Below are 24,030 nucleotides of genomic sequence, written 5' to 3'. Positions count from 1 at the left end.
GTTCAGCAGACATTTCCTCTTCCAGGCAATCCTGGGAATAGTCCTGAGGGAGAATAGGTTATTTGACAGAGTTGTTAGTGCTGTCTCACCAAACTACAGTTCCCAAGATTCTTTGGGGAAATAGAAGCTTGCTACTTTAGTATAAATCTGATATAGGTTGCAGTGTAATATATCTTGTTAGTGAGGCAAGCATATGTAGAGTGAAGTTTCCTGTGACGTGTAGCTATGCAGAAACCTTCCTTTTAGGCAACTCAGACCCCATCTGAACTTTACATCTAAAGCAGTACAGTATGACATACCTTCCAAGTGTCCCTATTTTCCAGGGACGACCCTGGTTTAGAGAAGCCATCCTGGTTACTGATTTGATCCTGGAATGTCCTATTTTTCCTTAGGATGTCCCTATTTTCATTGGAGAAATATTGGAGGGTATGGAGTTATCCAACCCCCGAGCCATCTAAAGGCAATCCTGTATAGGGAAGTTTTTTTAAAAAAAAAGTTTAATGTTTTATTATGTTTTTATGTATTTTGGAAGCTACCCAGAGTGGCTGGGGCAACCCAGTAAGATGTGTGGATATAAATAGTAAAATTATCACTGTGGAATGGGACATCCCTATTTTCATCGGAGAAATGTTGGAGGGTATGGTATCATGCTGCTTTAAACAGTCATGGCTTTCCCCAAGGTATCCTGGGAAGTTAAGGGTGCTAAGTTGATAGGAGAACCTTATTTCCCTCACAAAGCTACAATTCCTAGAGGGGTTTAACAATCACTCCCTTTACCCAGTGAATTCTGGCAATTGTAACTCTTTGAGGGGAATAGGGGTTTCCCAACAACTCTCAACACCATTAAGAAGCCACAGTTCCCAGAATGCTTTGGGGGAAGAAGACATGACTGTTTAAACTGGTATCATAGTGCTTTCAATGTATAGAGCAGGCATCCCCAAACTGCGGCCCTCCAGATGTTTTGGCCTACAACTCCCATGATCCCTAGCTAACAGGACCAATGGTTGGGGAAGATGGGAATTGTAGTCCAAAACATCTGGAGGGCCGAAGTTTGGGGATGCCTGGTATAGAGCAAATGTGGCGTTAGTGAGGAGGATGATGATGGCAAAAAGAGTCATCAGTACATTCTTTCCATTATACAAGGCTCTCCTTTCTGAGAGCTGACATGTAACAGTGCAAGTGGAAATATGCAGACATAGTAAGCCATACCATAATAGTCCTCTCTGATAACTCGGGAGACTTGTGCTTATTTGGTCCGAACGTGGCCCCTTTGAATAAATGAAGTTGTTGACTTCTTTGCAAGCCACCGTTCAATACAAACCTAACCTAGGAGTTTGCTCCAGGTAGATGCTGGGGGGGGGGGAGGACTACATCTCCCAGCGTCCTTTGTAGAACAGGTGAGGCGCAGGGTGTGGTCTGAGACTGCCGAGACGGGACAAAGGAGACCTTGGAGGGGAAAAAAGTTTTCTGAATCTTGTGGCTAAGATTCTACTGATCAAAACCACAGGATCCCACCAGGTTAGTGAGTAAGATGCCACAGAAAGGCTGCTTGTGACTTGCTGGACTGAGAAATAACTCAGTTCCCCTTGTTTTGTAAGTAATGAAACATTTTCTTACATTGTTATGGCCTCTGATGATCTGCCGCTGTGTTCTGAGTGGGGATGGGATACAAACAGAGGACTTTTCTCGTGTCCTCGATGCATAATCGTTCTGATTTTCAATAGTCTCAGCGTGGGAAGGTAACAAAACCGCTCTGGAAGACCCGTGACCGTCCCTGCTTCTCACACCCACTCCGTTGTATATGTATTGTAGAAGTACGGCCTCTTAGATACTCTATCGTGTTTGGCCAAAACGCTTTCTGGCTGGCCCATCCTTTATGGTTCAAGAGAGAAAGGGAATAAGATCCCCGTGGCGTGCATGTACACAACGAGCAGCTGCCTTTGCTCCCTTCCTCATTCTCTCCCTCCAAGCAGCAAGGGGAGATAAAAAGAGAAAGGCAATAGGAGCAGCTTAGTTTGCTGCAGGGTCCTAAAACTAGTGCCTCGCCAGGAGTCGTGGGCTGGAATCAGGTATGTTTTGATTTGATTTGATTTTTTTAGTAAAAATGAATAAAACTGCCTTTCTCTCTATTGAAAGCCTTCAAAGAGGGGCTGGGGACTGGGGTAAAAGCAGAAATGGGGTACTCTTGGTGTGATGGGCAAAAGGTTATCCAGTGGAACAAGGTGGTGTGAAGTTATTACCGTAGATGTGCAGTTATTCCTTCTAGAAGTTCTAAGTCACTCCTGCACACAGTAAAGATTCCCTTGCCTCAACCGAAGTATTGTTTTATTGTAGCAAAATGCCCAAGACATTGCTAAATATAGTTCATGATGAGAAATATAACATAGCTGCAGTAATTACATGGAAATTTTGGATGCAAGAAAGTTCTGAAACCTTTTATTTTCACTATACAGTAACATGATTTTAAAGTCAGCCCCTGTGACTTGGTGTGTGTGGAATTTTTCTAGTTAGTAGGGTTAGCTGGGCCCCACCTTTCATATTCCATTTACCCTACTGGAGCACTTTCAAACAATGAAAAGTAATGCTAGGGTCACAAGCAATTTTACTTTCAAGAAAGTGCCAGTGACCTTGGTTGACTTGCTTCCAAGTAGCCCGTGATGTTAAGCGCCATTGTAAGAAAGGGGAATTGGGTAGTGGGTTGTGGTAAACTGAAATGCTTTTCCAGTAGCGTAGTGGTGCCTAGACTCCCCCCCCCCAAAAAAGGTAGTGCCAGTGTGATTGACAGTCTCCTTGTTCTGTCAAGTAAATGAGGTGATAATGTTTGTGACAGATTAGCCTAGGGGAAGTTTGGGGTTGAGGAAAATGAGAAGGCTGGGTACTGCTTTCCTTTTCTTTGATGTGGTCCTTGCTTCATAGTGGCAGTTTAAATGGAAACTATTCATTAAAAGTTAAAGGTTGTTTTTCAGCTGACTAGAGATATTTTATTAAATGTCAGTGTGCTTTACAAATTGAACCTATACTCCTAGGTAATCATGTACTGTATATGATTGCATTTGGGATGATCCTAATAAATTGGATATTCTGCTAAGTGGTGCTGCTTGCTGTGTGTGTGGGTGTGTTGTACTCTCCTTAAAGTGAGGCTGTGAAGGCTGTTTTGATTAACTCCTGCACTTCAGAATTTACCACTGTGCTTCTCTGACTCCTCCTGGGCTGTCCTGCTGTATCAGACCAGATAATACAAAAGAGCTGTCTGCAGAAAAGGAATAGGGGGAGGGTGGAGGATGAGGCTGCAGCCTGTGCTTCTTGGCACAGCAGAAGCAGAGATCTTTGGAACACTTTCTTGGCCCTGCAGGCAAGCCTTGGGCATGCAACATTTCTATTGTTTCCCTTGTTTCAGAAGCTGCTGTGAAGAGAAAGTAAGAATGCAAAGGTATTTCAGGATGGAAGCATGCCTTTGCCTTCTGCCAGGGAAGTAGGATGCTCTGGTCTACGCTCTGTCTAGCCCTGGAAGCGTGAGAAATTTCATGGAGTTCAGAGGTCTTCTGGGTGTCCTTACACTGGTAAGTAAGCTACATATCTGGTTTGGGGATGAGAATTACCAATTGCACTAAGGACAAACCATGCCAGCTTTCTTTCTGCATTCCTATTTGGGTGCTGCAGGGTGGCGAACTGGTAGTGCAAAAAGTGTTTTTGAAAGAGGCACTGTTTCTCTGGGGGCACCACCCTACTGACTGCAGGAAGCCAGATGTGAGCCCTGCCCTGCCCTTGTTAACTGGCAGGTGATCAGTTCAGTCCAAAAACCCCACTACATCTGGAATGCAGCAGCATGAAGGCACCAGAGCAGTGCTTCTAACTGCTTAGCCAATCCTGGTTCTCATGGGTGACCATTCTGAGACTGCTTTGATTTTTCATTTAGGACAGGAGGCGGTGAATCTATTTCCCTCCAGATGTTGGACTCCTAGCAGCCCCAGCATGGCCAATGGTCAGGGATGATGAGAATTGTAGTCTAGCAACATCTAGGGTTCCCACATGATGGTCCTGACCTGCCCATCCTCCCCTGCATGTGAGCTAGTGTAGCAGGTTTCACTCTTAACTGAGCAACAATGGCTTTAGCAGTTCTGGTGTTGAATATGGGCTTCTTGGTTCTTAAGAATTCTTACAGGAAAGCTTACTTCCATATGGAAGAAAGCACGGAAGCATCATGTGACAATTTTACACGTCTCTGTTTCATCCTAATATATACCTAGTGAAACAGATGCATGCAGACATCACATGTAGCAATCTGCACATGAGTTTCATCCTTTTCCCTACACAAAACTGTTCCTGTTCCGGTGAATGTATAGGAATGGGTGTGCAGCCCAACCCATTATCTGTCCAAACATGCCCACAGGCTGGGTGAGCAAAACACTCAGAAATTCCTGCTGCTGGGGGCTGGGAGGAGAGGCTTGAATGTACTGCAATTAACTCTTCCATGTCCAGTGGTGGCCATGCCTGTTGTAATGATTCTTCTCCTGTGTGGCTGCCAATAAGCAATAATTAAGCCGCTACTGAGATTTGTGTTGAGGTAGAAGTGGATGCAGCTGCTCCCCAACATAACCCTGTGCATGCTGTATTAATGAGAGTCTGTGTTTGCCCCCATACCGTGCAAAATCACTGCTTCTCTGTGATCTGGCATTTATTCCAAGAAGGGGGAAAGAATACTGCCTCCGCCAGTTGCATAGTTAAGAGTTCATTTACACATGCATAAATTTGACCGGTGCCTGCGGCCTAGTTTTGCAGATGTTAAATGAAAACTGGCCAGGGTGCAAGTCTACTTCAGCCCAAAGAGAATAGTCCCATTAAAAATGGGGGAATGCATAAAGTGTGGCTGGGGAGGTGCGTGAATGTTTGGGATATATAGACGCTCTCAAGACCAAACTGCAGGAGACAGGTGTGACTCTTTGCTTGGACAAAGGCTGTAGCAAAGGCCTGGCATTCTGACATTCTATTAGGCTGATGCTAAAGCAGGACAAAGCATGCTAATTTATATGGGGGCTGGAGAAGGGCTGGCAGCCACGACTGGGCAAACAAACGCCTTTTGTTGCATCGTTGCTGTGCCAGCTGCCTGGCCCCCTGCATTCTGGTGAGAAGCGAGAGAGTGTAAAGCTTGGGGTTTACATACAGGCAGCTTACACACCACACATTTAAAGCTCCCCAAGAATCCTGGGAACTGTAGTTTGTTAAGGGGGCTGGGAATTGTAGCTCTGTGAGGGATGAACTGCAGTTCCCAGAATTCTTGGCAGGGGCGGGGTGTGCTTTAAATAAATAGTGTGTTTAGAGGCAGAATTGTAAGTGTTCCAACAATTCCAAGGGCTAAACCTTTCTGCTTGCTCTGATAAGGTATTCTGAAGTTCAGTGGTTGTTACTAGCAAGCATGAACTTGGAGCCAACATTTCCTCAGGCTTGTTCTTGGAGGCAGCCAGGGCAGTAGTATGGGACGTTGTTAACTTTCACGTTAACTTCACAATAGGTTTCAGGTCAGCCAGTCGACTTCCTTTCTGCAGACTTAATAATTAAAACGCAGACATTTTAGCTGAAATCTCTTTCAGGGCTACTTGAAAGAGAGGAGCAGAGCGTTTTGCTGCAAGACCTGCCTCCATCAGTACTTCTAATACAATTCCCACTTTAGACAAAAGAGAGAAGTTGATGAATAATGTTAAGCAAGGTCAAAAGAAAGGCCAATTCAGGGAGCTGTAACTGAGGGAAGTGTCAAAGCTCTGGGTGGAGGCATGGTAAGACGGTTCCGGCCTAGGCTGAAATGAAATAATAATAATATAATAATAATTTATTATTTATACCCCACCCATCTGGCCGGGTTCCCCCAGCCACTCTGGGCGGCTTCCAACAAAATATTGAAATACAGAAATCCATCAAACATTAAAAGCTTCCCTAAATAGGGCTGCCTTGAGATGCTTTCTAAAGGTCTGGTAATTGTTATTCTCTTTGACCTCTGGTGGGAGGGCATTCCACAGGGTGGGTGCCACTACCGAGAAGGCCCTCTGCCTGGTTCCCTGTAACTTGGCTTCTCGTAGCGAGGGAACCGGCAGAAGGCCCTCGGCGCTGGACCTCAGTGTCCGGGCAGAATGATGGGGGTGGCGACGCTCCTTCAGATATACTGGACCGAGGCCATTTAGGGCTTTAAAGGTCAGCACCAACACTTTGAATTGTGTTCAGAAACGTACTGGGAGCCAATGTAGGTCTTTCAGGACCGGTGTTATGTGGTCTCGGCGGCCGCTCCCAGTCACCAGTCTAGCTGCTGCATTCTGGGTTAGTTGTAATTTCCAGGTCACCTTCAAAGGTAGCCCCATGTAGAGCGCATTGCAGTAGTCCAAGCGGGAGATAACTAGAGCATGCACCACTCTGGCAAGGCAGTCCGCAGGCAGGTAGGGTCTCAGCCTGCGTGCCAGATGGAGCTGGTAGACAGCTGCCCTGGACACAGAATTGACCTGTGCCTCCATGGACAGCTGTGAGTCCAAAATGACTCCCAGGCTGCGCACCTGGTCCTTCAGGGGCACAGTTACCCCATTCAGGACCAGGGAGTCCTCCACACCTGCCCGCCTCCTGTCCCCCACAAACAGTACTTCTGTCTTGTCGGGATTCAACCTCAATCTGTTAGCTGCCATCCATCCTCCAAGCGCCTCCAAGACAGAACAACTTTTGCCACATAGAAAAAGCCTAAAAGAACCTAAAAGAATGAATTTATTCTAGAGCATTCCTTATTATATGCCAACCTCACTTACTTCCCCTCACTCTGTTGACATTTTGGGCTCTTTTAAGCAAGGCTTCCTAACTGTGAGATGAGTCACTAACAAAAGTTCCCATGGGAGTGCTGCATTGCCATAATAAATATCTCCCACAGAAGGTCTGAGGAGGGGCCATAGCCCAGTGGTAGAATGTCTGCCTTGCATGCAGAAAGTCCCAGGTTCAATCCCTAGCATCTCCAAACAAGGTTGAATAACCTGCAGCTGGCACCTGCCACCATGGTCTGTGGTTGGGGATAAGTGGTTGGGGATAATAGTAGTTGTGCTCTAGCAATGAGGCACCTCTGGTTCTCCAGATGTTACTGAACTCCAGCTCCCATCGTCCCTGACCATATTTCATGCTGGTTGAGGCTGATGAAAGATAAACGTTCAACAACGTCTGGAGGGCCACAAGTTCCCTCGCCCTTACTTAAAACAATGAGGTTACGGTTTCAAGAAGTAAGGTCACTACACAGTTACTGTTTTTCTTCTGCAGTATTGATGTAGGCTTGTGAAATAACGGGTGTCCCTTGCACCAGGCTCTGAAATGAGACCTCCTTCAAAGCAAAAAATATGTTGCAACTCCTCCTGAACCGAGTGACACAGAATGAAAGAACTGATTTCCAGGCTATGGACGTCAGAACTATGGGCAACCATGCTCAACTTTTATCCTGTGTGTAAAACACACTTCAGGCATCCAATCATTTATTTCCCATGTGCCGTAAAAGCTTCAGACTTTTCCTGGAACCTGAAGCAGGAGTTCCTGGTGTTTCCTGTCAGGCAGGAAGCACCAGCTGCTTTGTTTGCTTGTACTGTTGCTGTCGTTTTCATTGAAGCAAGTGAGGCGTTTTGTGAGGGAACTATTTAATCCATGGGTAGGCAAACTAAGGCCCGGGGGCCGGATCCAGCCCAATTGCCTTCTAAATCCGGTCCGGGAATTAGCGTGTTTTTACATGAGTAGAATGTGTCCTTTTATTTAAAATGCATCTCTGGGTTATTTGTGGGGCATAGGGATTTGTTCATTTTTTTTCCAAAATATAGTCTGGCCCCCCACAAGTTCTGAGGAACAGTGGACCGGCCCACAGCTGAAAAAGTTTGCTGACCCCTAAATTCTGAGTGATGATGAGGAACTTTTATTCCTCTCCACCCTTAAGAATGCCAGGGTCAGGCTCTCCTTACCCCTTGGAATCCAAGCAGTCCTTGTGCACTGAACTGCAAACACACACACACACACACACACACACACACACACCTTATCTCCCTGGCAACATGTGGTGACAGCTGGTGTTGTCTGATGAAGGCCGAGGCAGTCAAAATAAACTTTAGTGAGTTTGTCTGCTCCCAGAGCAGCCCGGGCAGATGTATGAGAAGCACCTGCATGTGGGTGGGTTCATGAGAAGTGCTCCCCTGCTCTTTCAGTCAAGAGAATGGAGAAAGCCACTCTTTTTCTCCCCTGAGCGGGTGGAGTTCTGACCGTCCTGGAATCTGCTGCTCTGTGTGTGTGTTATCTCAGTGGTGAAACGCAGAGCAAGGTCACTGCACCATGCTGAATTGCAGCCTTTGTCTCGACCTCCGTTTCCTTCCTCTTCGCAGTGTTTTGCTCCTAGCTGACTGGGCTGCTGTGGCGGTAGGCATTTGCCTTCTGTTTAAAAGAGTCTTGCAGCGGGAGTTGAAGTAGCTTTGCGTTCCTGGTCTTGTGGTCCTCCTTGTAGCATAGGGGCAGCTCATAACTCCAGACCTAGCTTTGCTGTCTGTGGGAGTCAACAGGATTAAGCCAGATCAGTCGTCCTAACCTCAAAAGTCTTGTGATCTCAAGTGCAGAAGCGCTGAGCCCCAAAGTGGGGCCACCTCAGCAGAAGAAGCTCATCCGTGACGGGATCTCTCTGTAACTTGCATTTAGAAACTCTGTCGGACTGAGCCATGAAGAGACAAGCAAACCAGTAGACAAGCGATTGGTGCTGTTGAGGGAGGACAAGATGTCTCACACGGTGGCCTTCACCTTTCCTGCCGCTGAGAGCAGGGAGGCTGCCAGGTGAGTGACAGTATTTTAAATGATGTAAATTAATGAAAATACACTCGGGCCTCATTAACTCCATGGTGTTGGGGGTATTGAAATTGCCAATACGGTTTTTGGGTGGTTTTTTTTTGCCATAAACTGTCTTCATCCTGAAATTTGGTATCTGTGTAATGCAGACATCCCCAAGCTCGGCCCTCCAGCTGTTTTGGGACTACAACTCCCATCACCCCTAGCTAACAGGACCCAGTGGTCAGGGATGATGGGAGTTGTAGTCCCAAATCAGATGGAGGGCTGAGTTTGGGGATGCCTGGTGTAATGCTTTAGAGAAGGGATTACGTAACTCAATAGGTAGAGGATCTGCTTTGCATGCAGAAGGTCTGGGAGGGTCCCAGACAAAACTGATCTAGATGGACAGGTGGTCTGGTGACTTTAGTCAGTATCAGGCAACTTCCTGTGTTCCTGTTCCAAGGCATCCTAATCACTCATGCCTTATTTCCCTTCAAATGGAAGGCTCAAAAGATATTTCCAGAAACCTAGATGCACTAACCTGGCAATGGGAAAAGTCTGAAAGAGGACATGATTGTTCTCTCTTGTGCGCAAAACAGAACCCAGCTGGTTACACCACTTCCTTGGTAACTAGGAAGTTGAAATGTGGTCCCCTGATAACTACAGAAGTCCGGAAAGGGGGGGGGGCTTCCAAGGCTCTCCCTAGAAGCAGGAGGCAAATAAATGTACCACGGGGATACTTCCAAGCCCCCCAGAAAGCTAAACTTTGGCATGCACAAAGTTCTGGACATACCAACTATTAGAAATTTCCAAAAGATGGGGCCTGAGGGATTTGCTTCATCGTAGAGGATAGATTCCAGCACAGAGTGAAGCAGACCACACATGTGATGGAATATTGGGAAGTTCTTCAGATTCATCTCTGTCTCTCTGTCTCTCTGTCTCTCTGTCTGTCTCTCTCTCTGTATATATGGGGAAGCACCTCCAGTAGCATCTATGTTTGCAGAATGCAAGCTTTCTTTAATGGCACTAGAAAAAACTTACTGGGACAGGCAGGTGGTCTATTTTAGTCCTTGGCTCCAAATTTTATTCAGCTGTGCACAAGTTGGGAGAAGCCTACAACCAACTGCACAGAGCAATAATAGAGTAATAGATTACTCCACCACATATGTAATTTGCATTCATCCCCAGCATGTCTCAAAACAACGGGAGGATGCTGATCACCCTACCTAAACTTTTTAAATGTTCCTTTCCTTTCATAAGAATTGTCTGATCTTTTGATGAAAGATATTCTACTTCCCATGGTTGAACCATGTGGCAATGAGTTCCACAGTTCCTTGCAGTACAAATGGCAAAGCTTTGAACTGGGAAACTAGAGGTACAGGATTTATGCACCTATGGGCTCTGCAAGAAGAGGGAAATGTCACACATAGAATTCATTAGTCTTTCCTCCGAACAAAGGCACTTCTCAAAATCCTTTTCATTAGGTAGAGTGAGGCAGCCCCCTCAGGTGACAGGTGCTGGGGGCAGCAGCAGCCCCCTGCTCCTCTTCGACTTCTGCTCCCCTAGCCATTCCTCACTGTTGTTGTAGGCCCTCTCTTAGGTCTGTTGCCTTAGGTGTGGTGGAGGAAATGTGTGCTGCATTCGAAAACTGGTGGTCCACAGTTACTGCTTTGATGACGGATAATAAACACTGCCTTGTGGGATATCTCTATTCTTAGGCTCTATACTGTATACACCTGACCCCTAGCATTATCCTATACATGGATCTAGTTGGGAGTTAGGATGCTGTTTTCTTAGGCAATGCACATCAACTTAATGCTTTAGTTGAAATTCCTGCATTGCAAGGGGTTGGACTAGATGACTCTCGGGACCCCTTCCAACTCTACCATTCTATGATTCTATGAATAATTCTGTATCCTGGTTCTCTGTTCCCCCACAGCCAGGACATAAGTCCTTACGATGAAGGTGCTGTGCACGATTCCTTCCACCAGCTAATCGAGGAGCAGAGCTGGCTGGCTGAACAGGAGGAGGTGGAGATGCAGAATCTAGCTCCCAGGGGCAGAGGTGAGACAATGTGACTCAGTGTTGAGAATTGCTGGTTGGATATCATCCCTCTGATTGCTGCAGGGAAATAGCTGTGATGGAGTGTGATTTGTGTGGTGAAAGTAATTTTTCTTGATTCTGCTTTTCCTCAGAGGCCAATGTGGTTGTAGAGCAGGCGAAAGACCTGTTTTGATGTAGTGTTTTGATGTAGTTTCCAAGTTCTCACTTAGAAAGTCAGGGTTGACAGGTATTGCTAAATGTACAGCATCCTAATTTCAGAACATTTTAGCCTCCACTTAAATGCAGGAGTGCTACAGCTAATCAGAATTGTTTTATTTCTGAGAAGCTGATTTTGCAATCCGATCTGTATGTAGTGAAAGTAGAATGAGAACAGACTGTTAAATTTTCACGTCTATTTATTTATTCCATTTTCAGCCAGTTCCTTCTTCTACAACAACCCTGTGAGGTAGGTTAGGCTAAGACATGGTGACAGTGCACTCATTGACCTTAATGACTGAGTGGGTATTTGAACCTTGGTGTCCATAGCCCTAGCCTGGCCCTCTTAACAACTGCACCACACTGGCTCGCAAAATTCAGTTACTTTGGCAAATACAATAGAAACAGCTCTGTCTGTTCCTTGGTGAATACTGTATAATATTCTTTCCAAGGGAGACTGTGCAGCTAACACTGCTACAGCATTCAAAGACGAGAGCATTGCTACCATGACAAAGACCTTCAAGTGGTCTGAGATGTGTATATAGAAAGTGCCCCTGTGGTTATATACTCTTGGTTTTGTTCTGTTTACTCAGAAACTTTAGATGTCCCCAAGACATAGTGATAAGAGATTTTTGAAATTGTGTGCTTCAAGAACTTCCACATACAGTAGTACCTTGGGTTACGAACGCGATCCGTTCCGCGCGCCGAAAACACTTCCGGGTTTGCGGAGTTCGTAACCCGAACTGTTCGCAACCCGAGCGGTTCGTAAACCGAGGTACGACTGTATTTAGGTTGTTTTGTTTTCTTGTTTATTTGAAAAATTATTTATATAAAATACCAGTTGTAATTGTGACATTAATTTTTGTATTTTAAGCAACCTGATGTGCTAGATGAGTGAACCAAATTACTGGATACTGAAGAATGAAATACAAATAACAAAACTGTGAATTCATGAACTTGCAGACTAAGAGACAGATTTGGCAGTGAACTTGTGAGATTCTTAGATGTGATGAAAGTTGAGATGTTTTTGGGTTGTTGTTGTTGTTGTTTTGCTTTTTTGTTGTGCTGAATATTAATTTCACTCTGCATGTGTTTTCGGAAGCCTCTGGCAAGAAACACTGGGGGAGATTTCTCGGGGTTTAGATGACTCAGTCTAGATGACAGAATGTGCCATTTAATTTAATTTAATTTAATTATAATAATCTCCCAAGGGCTCCTTGAAGCTTCCTTTGCTAACAGCATTGAAGCTGTGGAGAACTCAAAAGGTGTAGAAACCCAAGATCCTAGACATATACAGTCATACCTCATGTTACGTCCGCTTCATGTTACATTTTTTCAGGTTGCGTCCCGCGGTGACCTGGAAGTACCGGAAAGGGTTACTTCCGGGTTTCGCCACCCGCACATGCACAGTAGCACTAAATTGCGCTTTGTGCATGCGCAGATCGCGCCGCGCACCTGCGCAGATACGGCACTTCAGGTTGTGAGCTTTTCATGTTGTGAATGGGCCTCCAGAATGGATCCCGTTCGCAATCAGAGGTACCACTCTATCTATCTATCTCAATGCAAGGATGGGTTTCCACAACAATGCAATGTCTCAGACCATCAGGAAGGCAGCATAATTGCTGTACCATGCATACAAGTTTCACATATGTGTGAATAAGTACATTCTATTAGCACACCTAATTTTGGCCATCTCTGGCATGTGGTTGGGGCCTTCAGGGGAGAGAAGAAGGAAGTTCCATTTTGCAAATGGAAGTCTGTCGCACCTAGCAGAACTGGAGTGTTGCAATCCTCACAGAAAATGTATGTTTTATGTTATGGTTCATTAAAGATTTCATATTTAACGCTGGACCAGAGAGGTCATATGCCTGATTCAACAGCGTTCTTCTTTTGTTCTTAAGTCTGCTGAGGAACGAAAGGTTGGTCCTGAGTTGAGGTTGGGGAGAGAAGGCACAGTATGTTCAAAAGTGGTAGCAAAGTATTTAAAAGTCCGAGAAGCACTGCTTTTATTTAAAACGAGGGAGCATGCACGGAACTGGAAATGAAAAGTAGGTAAGGAGGATCCCTGCTCCAATAGGGCAGTTCTCAGGAGGTTGGCAACTCCCCTTCCACCTCCTTACCCAAGACTATGCAGTAAATCATTTTGTTCCTCCCTTCCCGCCAGAGAATCTGGCCTACACGATTTCTCCTCCCCGCCGGACTGAGGCTTGGGAGGCACCAGGACAGATGGCAGAACATCCTGACTTCTCCTCAGCCACTCTGCGCATCCTGGCCAGCATGCCCAGCCGAACTATTGGTGAGTTGGAGCAAGCATGCAAGGAAGTGCCTTTGCAAGAGTCAGGGTCTCAGAGTTAAGGCTTTTTAGCACGGGGCACAAACAATAGGGGCTGAACGTTCTCCCTGGTATCAGACCAGGAGCCTTCCTCTCATCTTCTTTCTCATCCACTTGCAGGCCGCAGCAGAGGAGCTGTCATCTCCCAGTATTGTAACCGCACTGCCAGGCTGCGCCGGAAGAGCAGCCGGGCCCCTCTTCAAGAAGTGTCCCGCTCCGCACGGCCCAGCATCCGGCAGCTTCATCTAGACCTGGATTCCGGCCACGAGGAAGAGGATAGTAAGTCCGCTGGGGAAAGCTTGGGGAGATGCACACACTGGCAAGAAATTGGAAGGGGCCGTGTACCCATTGTCCAGCTGTCTATGAGTGATGAGCATTTTAGGGAAATAATGGTCACTGTTCTGTGCATATGGTTGGAACAATTGGACTTTTTCACCAGAGCAGGTGGGGCAGAATACCTTTCCAGGCCAATGACGGCTCAGAAGACCAACAACCATAGCCCTTCAAGGTAGCACTATCATCATGTTATGGCCCTGTCTCAAGAAAATGCACAGGGTCAGCCTTTCCAGGAAGGGCCATGGAACAAATACTTTTCCAGAGATGTAGGATCCAGTGTGTGGTTTATTTCTTGTTTTCTATATGACTTGTTTGTTTTAATACCCAGTTCAAAATGTGTAAGAAAGGGGAGCCAAGAAGCCACAATTATTATTATTATTATTATTATTGACATTTTCTCTCTTTTGCCAAAATGCCTGCCATTCGAAATGCTGGAAAAATGCAACCTATGCCGTTGATAAAGATAGTGCAACCTGTACAGCACGTTGCCGACAAATATTCACACAGTTGTTCAAAAATAATTTTACACCATTTATCAAATTTGTGAGAAAGAGACAATTACTTACAAAGTGCCATGAAAACTTACAACTAAAGTGGTACCTCGACTTACGAAGACGATCCGTTCCGCGGTGCTCTTTGTAAGTCAAAGTCTTCGGTTGTTGAAGCGCCCGTTTTGTGCCTGCGCGAAGCGCGCTTCTGTGCAGCCGCAGAACGCGCACGGGGTGAAAAGACTTCTGGGTTTGTTGACTTCGGAAGTCGAAACCTTCGGAAGTCGAGTCGTTCAGATGTCGAGGTACCACCTAAAATAAAGTGAACTTGCAATATCAGATTTTACTAGGTTCTTACAAATTCTTGACTCGTTTTTTCTTGTTTTTTAAATAAGTTCAAGAAGATTCAAGAAGAAGGTAAGTTCAGCAATGTTCCCAGTAGTTGTGAGGTGTAGATGAACCCGTGTATGAAGTTATAAAGAAGACAGGGTGCCAGCGTTCTAACCCCGTTTCGCCCTAGCAGTCCATACAGTTGAGAGGCTGCTGTTTCGCCCCCGGTGGGGCTGATTTGTTGGGGTTGGCGGATAGCACACTCCCTAAGCACAGTTTTCTGGGCTTCTTCAGTAGTCTCGAGCCATTAATGCGTCTACTAGTGCTAAATATAGTTGAAGAGACCATTTCTTGGCTTAAGCATAAAAGACTGAATAGCTTAGCCTGTATACTTCCTTCCCTAGCCAAACGCAGCCTACTGGTGAAAGAACTCCGGAGCCTGCCAGCCAGCCAGCGCATCAGCATGCTGAGAACAATGCCTCTAAGCCTGGGCGAGAAGTGCAAGCTGAGGTCAGTGCCTTTAAGCCATTTCAGCACTACTGTATTAAAATGGGCAGGAATGATATTCAGTGACGCCCGCCCTGTGGAATGCCCTCCCACCAGATGTCAAGGAAATAAACAACTACCTGACTTTTAGAAGACATCTGAAGGCAGCCCTGTTTATGGAAATTTTTAATGTTTGATCTTTTATTGTGTTTTTAATATTCTGTTGGAAGCTGCCCAGAGTGGGCAAAATTTTATTTTATTTTATTTATTAATGCAATCAAGGGAGCAGTTGGTGAGTGTGCTGAACGACGAGGAACTCATACTTCTCATCTAAAGAGCAGCTTTTTGCAATGATTCTATAAAAAATCCTTCTGTCTGTCCCTTTGTAGGCAGGAATCAAGTGGGCACTCAGGCACCTTGATGAAGCCCAAGACAAGAGCTCCTTTGTCACATTGCAGCCGGCTTAAATACCACATCATCATAGTAAGTCATGAACTTCACCTGTCCTGGGCCGCATCTGTGCCATACCTTCAAAACACTTTTATACATTATTATTATTATTTATTTATTACAATAAAACAGCATAGCACCAGCCCTTTCCTTAAACACAGTCAGTTCCCAAAAGCCTGTTGCAATAAGAAAGGCTTCACCTGCAGGCAGAAGGACAACAAGGAGGGAGCAGGTCTAGCTTCTCTAGGGAGAGAGTGCCAAAGTCTGGGAGAAGCCACTGAGAAGGCGCTTTCCCGCGTCCCTTCCAAGCGTGCCTGTGAGGATGGCGGGACTGAGAGAAGTGCCTCCCCTGAATATCTCGGAACCCAAACAACTGTTCATGGCTTCCCCCAAAGAATCCTGGGAACTGTAGTTTGTTAAGGGTGCTGAGTGGTATTAGGACACCTCAGTTCCCCTCACCGAGCCACAGTACCCAGAGTGGTTTAACAATCAATCCCTTTTCTTGGTGAACTCGGGGAACTGCAGCTCTGCGAAGCATATAGGGGTCTCCTAGCAACCCGCAGCACCCATAACAAACTACAGTTCCCAGGATTTGTTTGGAGGAAGCTGTGACTAGTGAAGTGGTATACTACTGATTTAAATGTATGCTGTAAAAGTAGCCCTGGGAAGGTCAGCCTGCTTTGGCACCACCAGCTCCCCCTAGAAAGAGAGAAGAATATCTGCTTATGCCCATTGAAGGTGCTGCTAAATGAGGGCATAACTTTACCAACACCCTTTCTAGATAGGCTCCTTTCCCCTTTATCAGCAAGGTTGCCTAATCGAGGCCAATTCCTTTCATACAACTAATGAAATCCCTCATTTGTCTATACAACAGCTTCCCAAGCACTCCATTAGTATATCTATATTGTGAGGAGAAAAACAGACTCAGGGGCCTCTCTGAGAAGAAGTGTGGCCTCCAGAATCTTCCTTACATAGCTGTGGAAATATCCATCAGAATCCTTCTAAGGATTTGAGACAATAACTGTGGAAGGCTTCAGCCAACTTTTACCAGCTACGGAGTTTATGTTAATGCCATCAAGGCATTAAAATGTTTTAGGAGCCTCTTTCTAAGTTTCTTCTAGTGCCGTTAGAGTGTTGTACTCAAGACCTGGCTTCAAATTCCCACTCAGACATGAAGCTCTCTGGGTGACTTTGGGCCAGTAGCTTGACCTACCTCACAGGATTGTTGTGGGGATGAGATTTTTGGGGGGCGGGGTGAGAATCATGTACATTACCTTGACCTCCTTCAATGAAAGGTGGGATAGAAATGTAGTAAATAGATAATGGAAAACTTATGTCAGCTTTCTCTTCAACACAAGTTCATTTTTGGCTCTGCTCGCATTTTGAGAAGGCACAATGTTAGGCTCCAAGCTGGGCTTGGAGAGGAGGCAATTAATATTCTTATGCCATTCTTACTGTGCCACATGCAAAGCAAATATTTACTCATTTTGTGCCGCACCCCAGTGAGCTAGAACATTGTAATTCACACTTCAGAGATTGCGGCCTGGTGGTTTGCTCAAAACAGGCTGTGACTGAATGTTTCACATACTGTAGCGGCTCCCAAAATTCTTTCCTCCCCACAGACCACTTGAAAATGGCTGAGGGCCTTGGTGGGACCACTTAATGGATTTTCTGCCTGTTGTGGCAGAAGTAGTTCCATAGAATTCAAAGGGTGATACGATAAAACACAATATAAGAAATAAGCAATGAAAATACGAATAAAAATTAATACGAATATCCCGTATGATTGATGTGGCATCTCCCATCTTCAACCACAAATTCACAGATGCTCAGCAGACCCCCTGAATGAAACTAGCAGACAACAGTTTGGCAACCCCTGACACAGTGGATTGCAGTGGTTTTTCTTATCCTGCCAAGGACAACAGGAAGGAGTCCAGCAGGGTTGGTTGGGTGCTTAGTCCAGTGTAGCTCAAATGCTTGGGGGGGTCAACTAAATAGTTGTACTAATGCAATGGGATTTCCTCCCTCTCCTTCTCCTCTTGCACATGACCTGCACCCTCACCAAGACATGGAATGATCTGCTTAACTGTGTGTTGCTGAAACACACCTGTAGGACCCCAACCAATGGCTTGCTGAAAGCTACCATCTCTTCAGCTGAAGGGCTTCTCTGATCAAAGTCTGCTTTCCCTGCAGGGGTTCCGGAATCTCTGGTACAGCCTTCTGTCCCTCCGGCACACCCTCCAGCCCTGGCATTATTCCCTCAAGCAGATCGGCGGCCGCTTTGGGTCCAGCATCCTCTCCTACTTCCTGTTCCTCAAGACTTTGCTCATGTTCAATCTCTTCTTGTTTCTGCTCCTGCTGGTCTTCGTGGTTGCCGTGCAGGCTGCTTACCCTCCTACCACACCCAACACCAAAGCCTTCACGGGGCTTGAGCCCCTCACTGGAGCGGTAAGCATTTGTCGAATACAACTGATGTCCCTTTGCTGCCACTGGGATAAAACAGGGTACTGCTAATAGTGGCATGCGTGGAGTGATATTTAAAGCGGGGGTGCAGAAACATGCAGCACAGGCAGTGGTCACGCACGATAGGAGCTGTAGTCCAGCAAGATTGGGAGGGCCACAAATCCCCCATCACAACGTAAAATATGCCTTTCTCCTTATTCCAACACTACTTCTGGAAACAATTGCACAGCAGAAGTGTTTGCTTAGCCCATGAGGGTTTTAAAAAACCCATACTCCTATACTCTGAGAAGAAGTGGGGGAATTGTAAGGACATTTAAAGCCCTTCACGGCCTAGAACCCTCGTACCTACGGGACCGCCTCTCCCGGTATGCCCCACGGAGGACCTTAAGGTCCGTAAATAGCAACACCTTAGAGATTGCAGGCCGTAAGGAAGTCAGATTAGCCTCAACCAGAGCCCAGGGCCTTTTCAACATTGGCCTGGTGGAACGCTCTGTCTCATGAGACCAGGGCCCTGCGGGATTTGATTTCTTTCCGCAGGGCCTGTAAGACAGAGTTGTTCCACCTGGCCTTTGGCCTGGAATCAACTTGATCCCCTCCCCCCCCTTTTCTGATGAGGCTGCATTTTAAATGTTGTATTTAATCTTGTTTTTAAGCTGTATTTTAATTTTATATTTTTATATTTGGTTATATTATTCTAGTTTTATATTTGGTGTTAGCTGTCCTGAGCCCTGTCCTGGCATTATTATTATTATTATTATTATTATTATTATTATTATTATTATTCAGTGTCATCAGTGGTTGTGTCAAGCATGCATGCGTGAGCCATCCCCATGTTGCTGTGCCCAAGTTCTTTGGGCAAAGGGTAAGGCACCTGAAGGACTGGAAACCATTTCTCTCTTCTTGCAGGGCTACTTCAATCACACATTGATGTATTATGGCTACTACAGTAACTTCACACTGAATGACCCTTGCACATTCAGCCTTAACAACAGCACAACTTGCAGGCAGGGCAGACCTGTCCATCTCCCATACAATATGCCACTGGCTTACGTGTTAGCCACCGGGGTCTCCTTCTTTGTGACCTGCCTTCTGCTGGTGTACAGGTGAGATGATACGGGTTTCAGGAATTTTCTTTGCTTTTTCTCTTGCACAGCACCTGTCCTCAACATTTTCATTTTGTCTTTCCTTCTTGGTTGCATTTAGAAAATGTTTAGGTACCTTCCATATTCTGCATCCTTTCTGATTTTTTACAATTCCCTGAAAATAATAATAATTTCTTATTATTTATATGTCACCCATCTGGCTGGGTTTCCCCAGCCACTCTGGGGAAAACAGAGGTGTTTGGCTCCAAATAACACTTCCTCATTCCCATCAGTATTTCTTACTGCTTTTTTTGCTGCAGTCTGGTACACCCAACCTTCTCCAACCTGGTATCCTCCCATATAATTTTAAATTCAGCTCCCCATCATTCCCAGAAGGCAGAGCTGATGGTCAGGGATTGTGGAAACTGTAATCCAGCAGCATTTTGAGGCCTCCAGGATGGGAAGGATTGCAGCAACAACAACAAAGCAATCAAGAAGGGTTCATAATTGCCATTCAAATGTGATAGCATATATTGCAAGTCTAAATAGTAACATATTTTGTTAAAATTTGCAGTCTTGTAAGCAGTTTACAAGAAATATTAAAATTATCAATAGAACAGTTAAAACATATTTTTAAAGATAATTTAAAAAAACAGTTAAAAACATGTCACCATTTTACAAAAATGATTTAAGCAAGCACCAAAAAGAGTACAGCAAAGGTGCCTGTCTGGTGTCACTAGGCAGGGAGTTTCAAAGCATTGTTGCTACCATGTTATAAGATGGATTTCTCAGAACTGCAAAAAGAGTATTATGTTTTATATGTGTGTGCTGGTCGTCGACCGTAATAAAAATATTGATTGATTGATTGATTGATTGATTATTATGTGGCAGCTACAACAGTATCAGAGTAGTTGAGTGGGCATATAAAGTAAGACTGCAAGTAAACTGGTCCCAAGCCCTTATGGTTTATTATGACATGTGAACACTAATAATATCTGTTTTAAGGTCTGCAATCCAATGCGTATTTATCTGGGAGTAAACGCCATGGAACATGATGAGACTTACTTAACTCAGGCAGTGTCAGAGTGTCTATTTTTCGCCAGATGGTCAACAATCTGGTATCAGAAAGAGTGAAATAACTTTAAGAAATGGGGGGGGGGACCCTTGATGGGGTTTTTGATTTAAAGAAAGTATTTCTAACACAAGCTGATTGACGGTATCTTCTCCCTTCTTTGCAGCATGTCCCACTCCTTTGGGGAGAGCTACCGCGTGGACAGTGCATCAGGGGACCTGGCAATCAAAGTCTTCTGTGCCTGGGACTACAAGGTGATCCAGAAACGCTCCGTCCGACTTCAGAGTGAAAACATCTGCACTCACCTGAAGGCAAGTACTGAATGTGCCAATTCAGGCTGTGAAAATGCAACAAGCTTGGTGGGTAAACCGGTCTGCCTGGGAAGGCTGAGTGATGGGGCACTTGAGATCCTGTGCAGCAGGAGATTATTATTATTATTATTATTATTATTATTATTATTATATTTATTTATTTATTTATTTGTACCCCACTCTGGTCTGGGTAGCTAGAAATGAGAAGGTAACAAGGCATTTTGTTTGGCAGCAATATCTGTGCCATGATGCTTGTACCTCTCCAAACTGTATAAACTTTTGCTGAGAGATGGTGCCACATGGAAGATGGAGTTTGCTTGCTTTCTGGTGCTCAGAGGGTAGGACCAAACCAATGGCTTCAAGTTACAAGAAAGGAGCTTCCAATTAAACGTTAGGAAGAACCTTCTGACAGTAAGAGCTGTTCCAACAGTAGAATGGACTCCCTCAGGAGGTGGTGGACTCCATTGGAGGTTTTTCTGCAGAGTTTGGATGGCCATTTGTCAGGGATTATTTGGCTGTGATTCCTGCGTTGCAGGGCGTTGGACTAAATGACCCTTGGGGGTCCCTTCCAACTCTACAATTCTATAATGACAACAACAGCTCTTTTGTACAGATAACCTCCCCATATTACAGAGCAGATGATAGTCACAATCTTTGATTCTTTTGAACTCCCAGGTGCCTCTCCCACAGATTTAGTGCTGGCACCTTTTGCATTGGGTATGTTGCCTACCCCTAAGAAATGCAGATTGGCCACGTAACTAGGAAGTCATGTTGCAGCCCCTGTTCTCATGTATCACTCAGGTGGTTTTTTCTTCCTCTTTTCCTTTATCAGGAATGTCTGGCTGAGCGGCGATCCAGGTCTCGCCCATTAAACCTGTGCAAGAGACTGCAGAGGCTGGCAATCCTACTGACGGCCTGGACTCTGTCTCTGGGCATTGTTCTGGGATGTGTCCTAGGAGTTCACTACTTTTCTATATACATTTACCAGGTGAGATGGCTGCTACATTGCCATCCAAGGGCCTGCTGTGTTCTTGGCAGCAAGCATTATCTCTGATTTTCTAGGTCTGTAGCAGGGACTCCTTTGTTAGGAATCGTCCTACACATGAGTAGGACCTTGGTAAAGACACATGCCCGACTGGCATGTTCTCTCCATCCTGGTCGATCGTTTGGGAGCTTCAAAAGCTTTCTCCAACCCAAACATCACACTGACTGATGCCGAAAAGCTTTGGCATGCTTAGGGATCCGCAGAGTCTTTGCAGTTTGCGTAACAGACCTCAGCAACTCAGCATTTTGGCTAATCTACGTTTATTTACATATAATACACTCAGAGCACTGCAACATGGCTCCCTCTCTCTCTCTAGCATCAGACAGCAAAGAGAAAGAACTTCATGGAACACAGTATCACAAACATCCTGTCTCAGTCACTTCCCACTCTGTGGAGTCAAAACATACACCGTCATGTGATAGACAACAATCCCATGACTGCAGACACGGGGAATGAATCTCCAACATCCTTGGCCTCTTTGGGGAAAGAGGCCATTCACTGGGCTCACATGAGGCCTGCCTTCCCCAGCTTTGGGTCCCCAGATGTTATTGGACTACAATCCCCAACATCCCCTGCTGGCCTTGTTTCTTCCATGAAAGGTGGCCACTTTTCACTGTAATAAACAGGCAGATGTAGATGATCTCTTGCAATTTCCCAGCCTGAAAGTTGTGATTTCAGTGATAGTCATAAAGGAGGCCCTGCGATGCTTATATCCCATTCCTAGAATCTAGAGCTGTTTGCATTAAATGTGGGGAGTTGATAAGAGTTGAACAGGTAACCCATGGTCCACCACTTCCGCAGGTTCATCATGAGAAGCTCTTGACAAGCAACTACATGGGCAGAGAAGCCCTGCTCCTGGCCCTGCCTCTGTTGGTGTCTCTGATTAACTTGCTCATCCCCTACATGTACACCCTCCTGGCTGCCTGGGAGAAGCAGGAATCTCCCGTCCTAGAGGTGTATGTCGCCATCTGCAGGTAACACAGAGCTGAAACGGAAGAGCATGTTGCTTCCTCTGCATTTTGTGTCCAGGTATTGGCGTTGGTCCTCCTTGCCTGAATGTGCTGGTGATAGCTTTTCCCCTCCCTCTTTACTCCTGCCAGTAGAAGAACAAGAAGACTAAGTAGATCACACTTAAAGCACATGGATTCCGCCAAAGAATCCTGGGAACTGTAGTGTACCCCTTAAAGGTAAAGGTAAAGGGACCCATGACCATTAGGTCCAGTCGTGACCAACTCTGGGGTTGCGCGCTCATCTCGCATTATTGGCCGAGGGAGCCGGCATACAGCTTCCAGGTCATGTGGCCAGCATGACAAAGCTGCTTCTGGAGAACCAGAGCAGCACACGGAAATGCCGTTTACCTTCCCGCTGTAGCAGTCCCTATTTATCTACTTGCACTTTGATGTGCTTTCAAACTGCTAGGTTGGCAGGAGCTGGGACCGAGCAACGGGAGCTCACCGTCGCATCCGTCGCAGGGATTCGAACCGCCGACCTTCTGATCGGCAAGCCCTAGGCTCTGTGGTTTAACCCACAGCGTACCCCTTACAGAGCTACAATTCCCAGCTCCCATTTAAACAAATTCATCTCCCAGGAATCTTTGGGAGGAAGCCATGTGCTTTAAATGCATGCTGTGGATGTGACCAGATTCTCCAGGTAACATTCCAGCAATTCTGGCAATTTGAGGTGGAGTGGGTGGGTTTAGTCGATCTAACTTGGAAACAATTTTCTTCCTCAGAATATTGTTTCTTAAGAAATTCCTTTCCTCTTTTTCTTTTTTGTTTGTTTTTGTCTTCAGGAACTTAATTCTGAAGATGGTCATCTTAGGGTTGCTGTGTTATCACTGGCTGAGTAGGAAAGAGACGACTTCGGAAATGGAGGTCAGTGTGAATTTGTGGCAAGTGAAACTGCTGCTGGGACATTTCCAGCAACTGCTGGTCTTCTGTGGTTTTATCATACTGAACCAAGCTAGGCACAAAAAAGTGGCTTTGTGTACTTGGAAGCAAGTGACCCCCCCCCCCCCGGTTGGTTCATAATTTCTAGCAAATAGCTCATGAGAAAGGGGAAAGGTCTTTGCAACAGGAAACATTTTCTGGTGCTTTGAATAACCTTTAAAACCTTATTTATCCCGAATATTAGTTTCTTATATCTGTTCATTGGACATGCTAAAACTGGAACAATGGAAAGTATCTTGTGAAACGGGAGTAGAGTTGACCGGCTGCAGCAAAGGCAGGCTGGCGTTGCTTTCCCTTGTTTTAACCTGCACCAAATAGAGCCCTGCCCCTTCAAAAGCAAGATTCAGAATGTCATCTTTTTGCTGGCACGTTGCACATAGCAGGGATGGACTCAACTTCTATTACTAGGGATGTCTGAAGCAACAGCAGACAGAATAAACTGGCTGGCCAAGAGCTCCAGAAAGAGAAACACCTCTCCGTTTTGTCCATTTTTCCACAGTGCTGGGAGAACTTTGTGGGACAAGAGCTCTACCGCTTGGTGGTGATGGATTTCATTTTCTGTCTCTTGGACACCTTCTTCGGAGAGCTGATGTGGAGGTAATTATCAGGCCAATCCCTTTCCCAA

General features: G+C 45.6%; 1 protein-coding gene across 4 annotated transcripts in view; it reads left to right on the top strand.

Moving 5' to 3' along the window:
• The first annotated feature begins 1,405 nt into the window (after positions 1 to 1,405).
• Positions 1,406 to 24,030, top strand: part of TMC6 (transmembrane channel like 6) — a 30,671-nt gene continuing 8,046 nt past the window's right edge. For 2 of the 4 annotated variants that reach the window (XM_035104227.2, XM_060271914.1), the window contains exons 1-15: positions 1,406 to 1,518; positions 3,398 to 3,560; positions 8,680 to 8,811; positions 10,742 to 10,866; positions 13,226 to 13,357; positions 13,514 to 13,672; positions 14,952 to 15,057; positions 15,423 to 15,516; positions 17,677 to 17,931; positions 18,853 to 19,049; positions 20,267 to 20,411; positions 21,244 to 21,399; positions 22,258 to 22,430; positions 23,249 to 23,330; positions 23,905 to 24,002. In XM_035104227.2, the coding sequence (XP_034960118.2) occupies positions 8,756 to 8,811; positions 10,742 to 10,866; positions 13,226 to 13,357; positions 13,514 to 13,672; positions 14,952 to 15,057; positions 15,423 to 15,516; positions 17,677 to 17,931; positions 18,853 to 19,049; positions 20,267 to 20,411; positions 21,244 to 21,399; positions 22,258 to 22,430; positions 23,249 to 23,330; positions 23,905 to 24,002 (1,778 nt within the window). In that variant the 5' untranslated portion in view covers positions 1,406 to 1,518; positions 3,398 to 3,560; positions 8,680 to 8,755. Of the gene's footprint in view, positions 1,594 to 1,903; positions 2,070 to 3,397; positions 3,561 to 8,679; positions 8,812 to 10,741; positions 10,867 to 13,225; positions 13,358 to 13,513; positions 13,673 to 14,951; positions 15,058 to 15,422; positions 15,517 to 17,676; positions 17,932 to 18,852; positions 19,050 to 20,266; positions 20,412 to 21,243; positions 21,400 to 22,257; positions 22,431 to 23,248; positions 23,331 to 23,904; positions 24,003 to 24,030 lie in introns of those variants that run through there. The other 2 variants (XM_060271915.1, XM_060271916.1) reach the window with 2 other exon arrangements.

Source organism: Zootoca vivipara, chromosome 2 (assembly GCF_963506605.1).
Source record: "Zootoca vivipara chromosome 2, rZooViv1.1, whole genome shotgun sequence".
In the NCBI taxonomy this organism is placed as follows: domain Eukaryota; kingdom Metazoa; phylum Chordata; class Lepidosauria; order Squamata; family Lacertidae; genus Zootoca; species Zootoca vivipara.
Note: the sequence above shows the minus strand (reverse complement) of the source record. Positions and strands in the feature narration are given on the sequence as shown.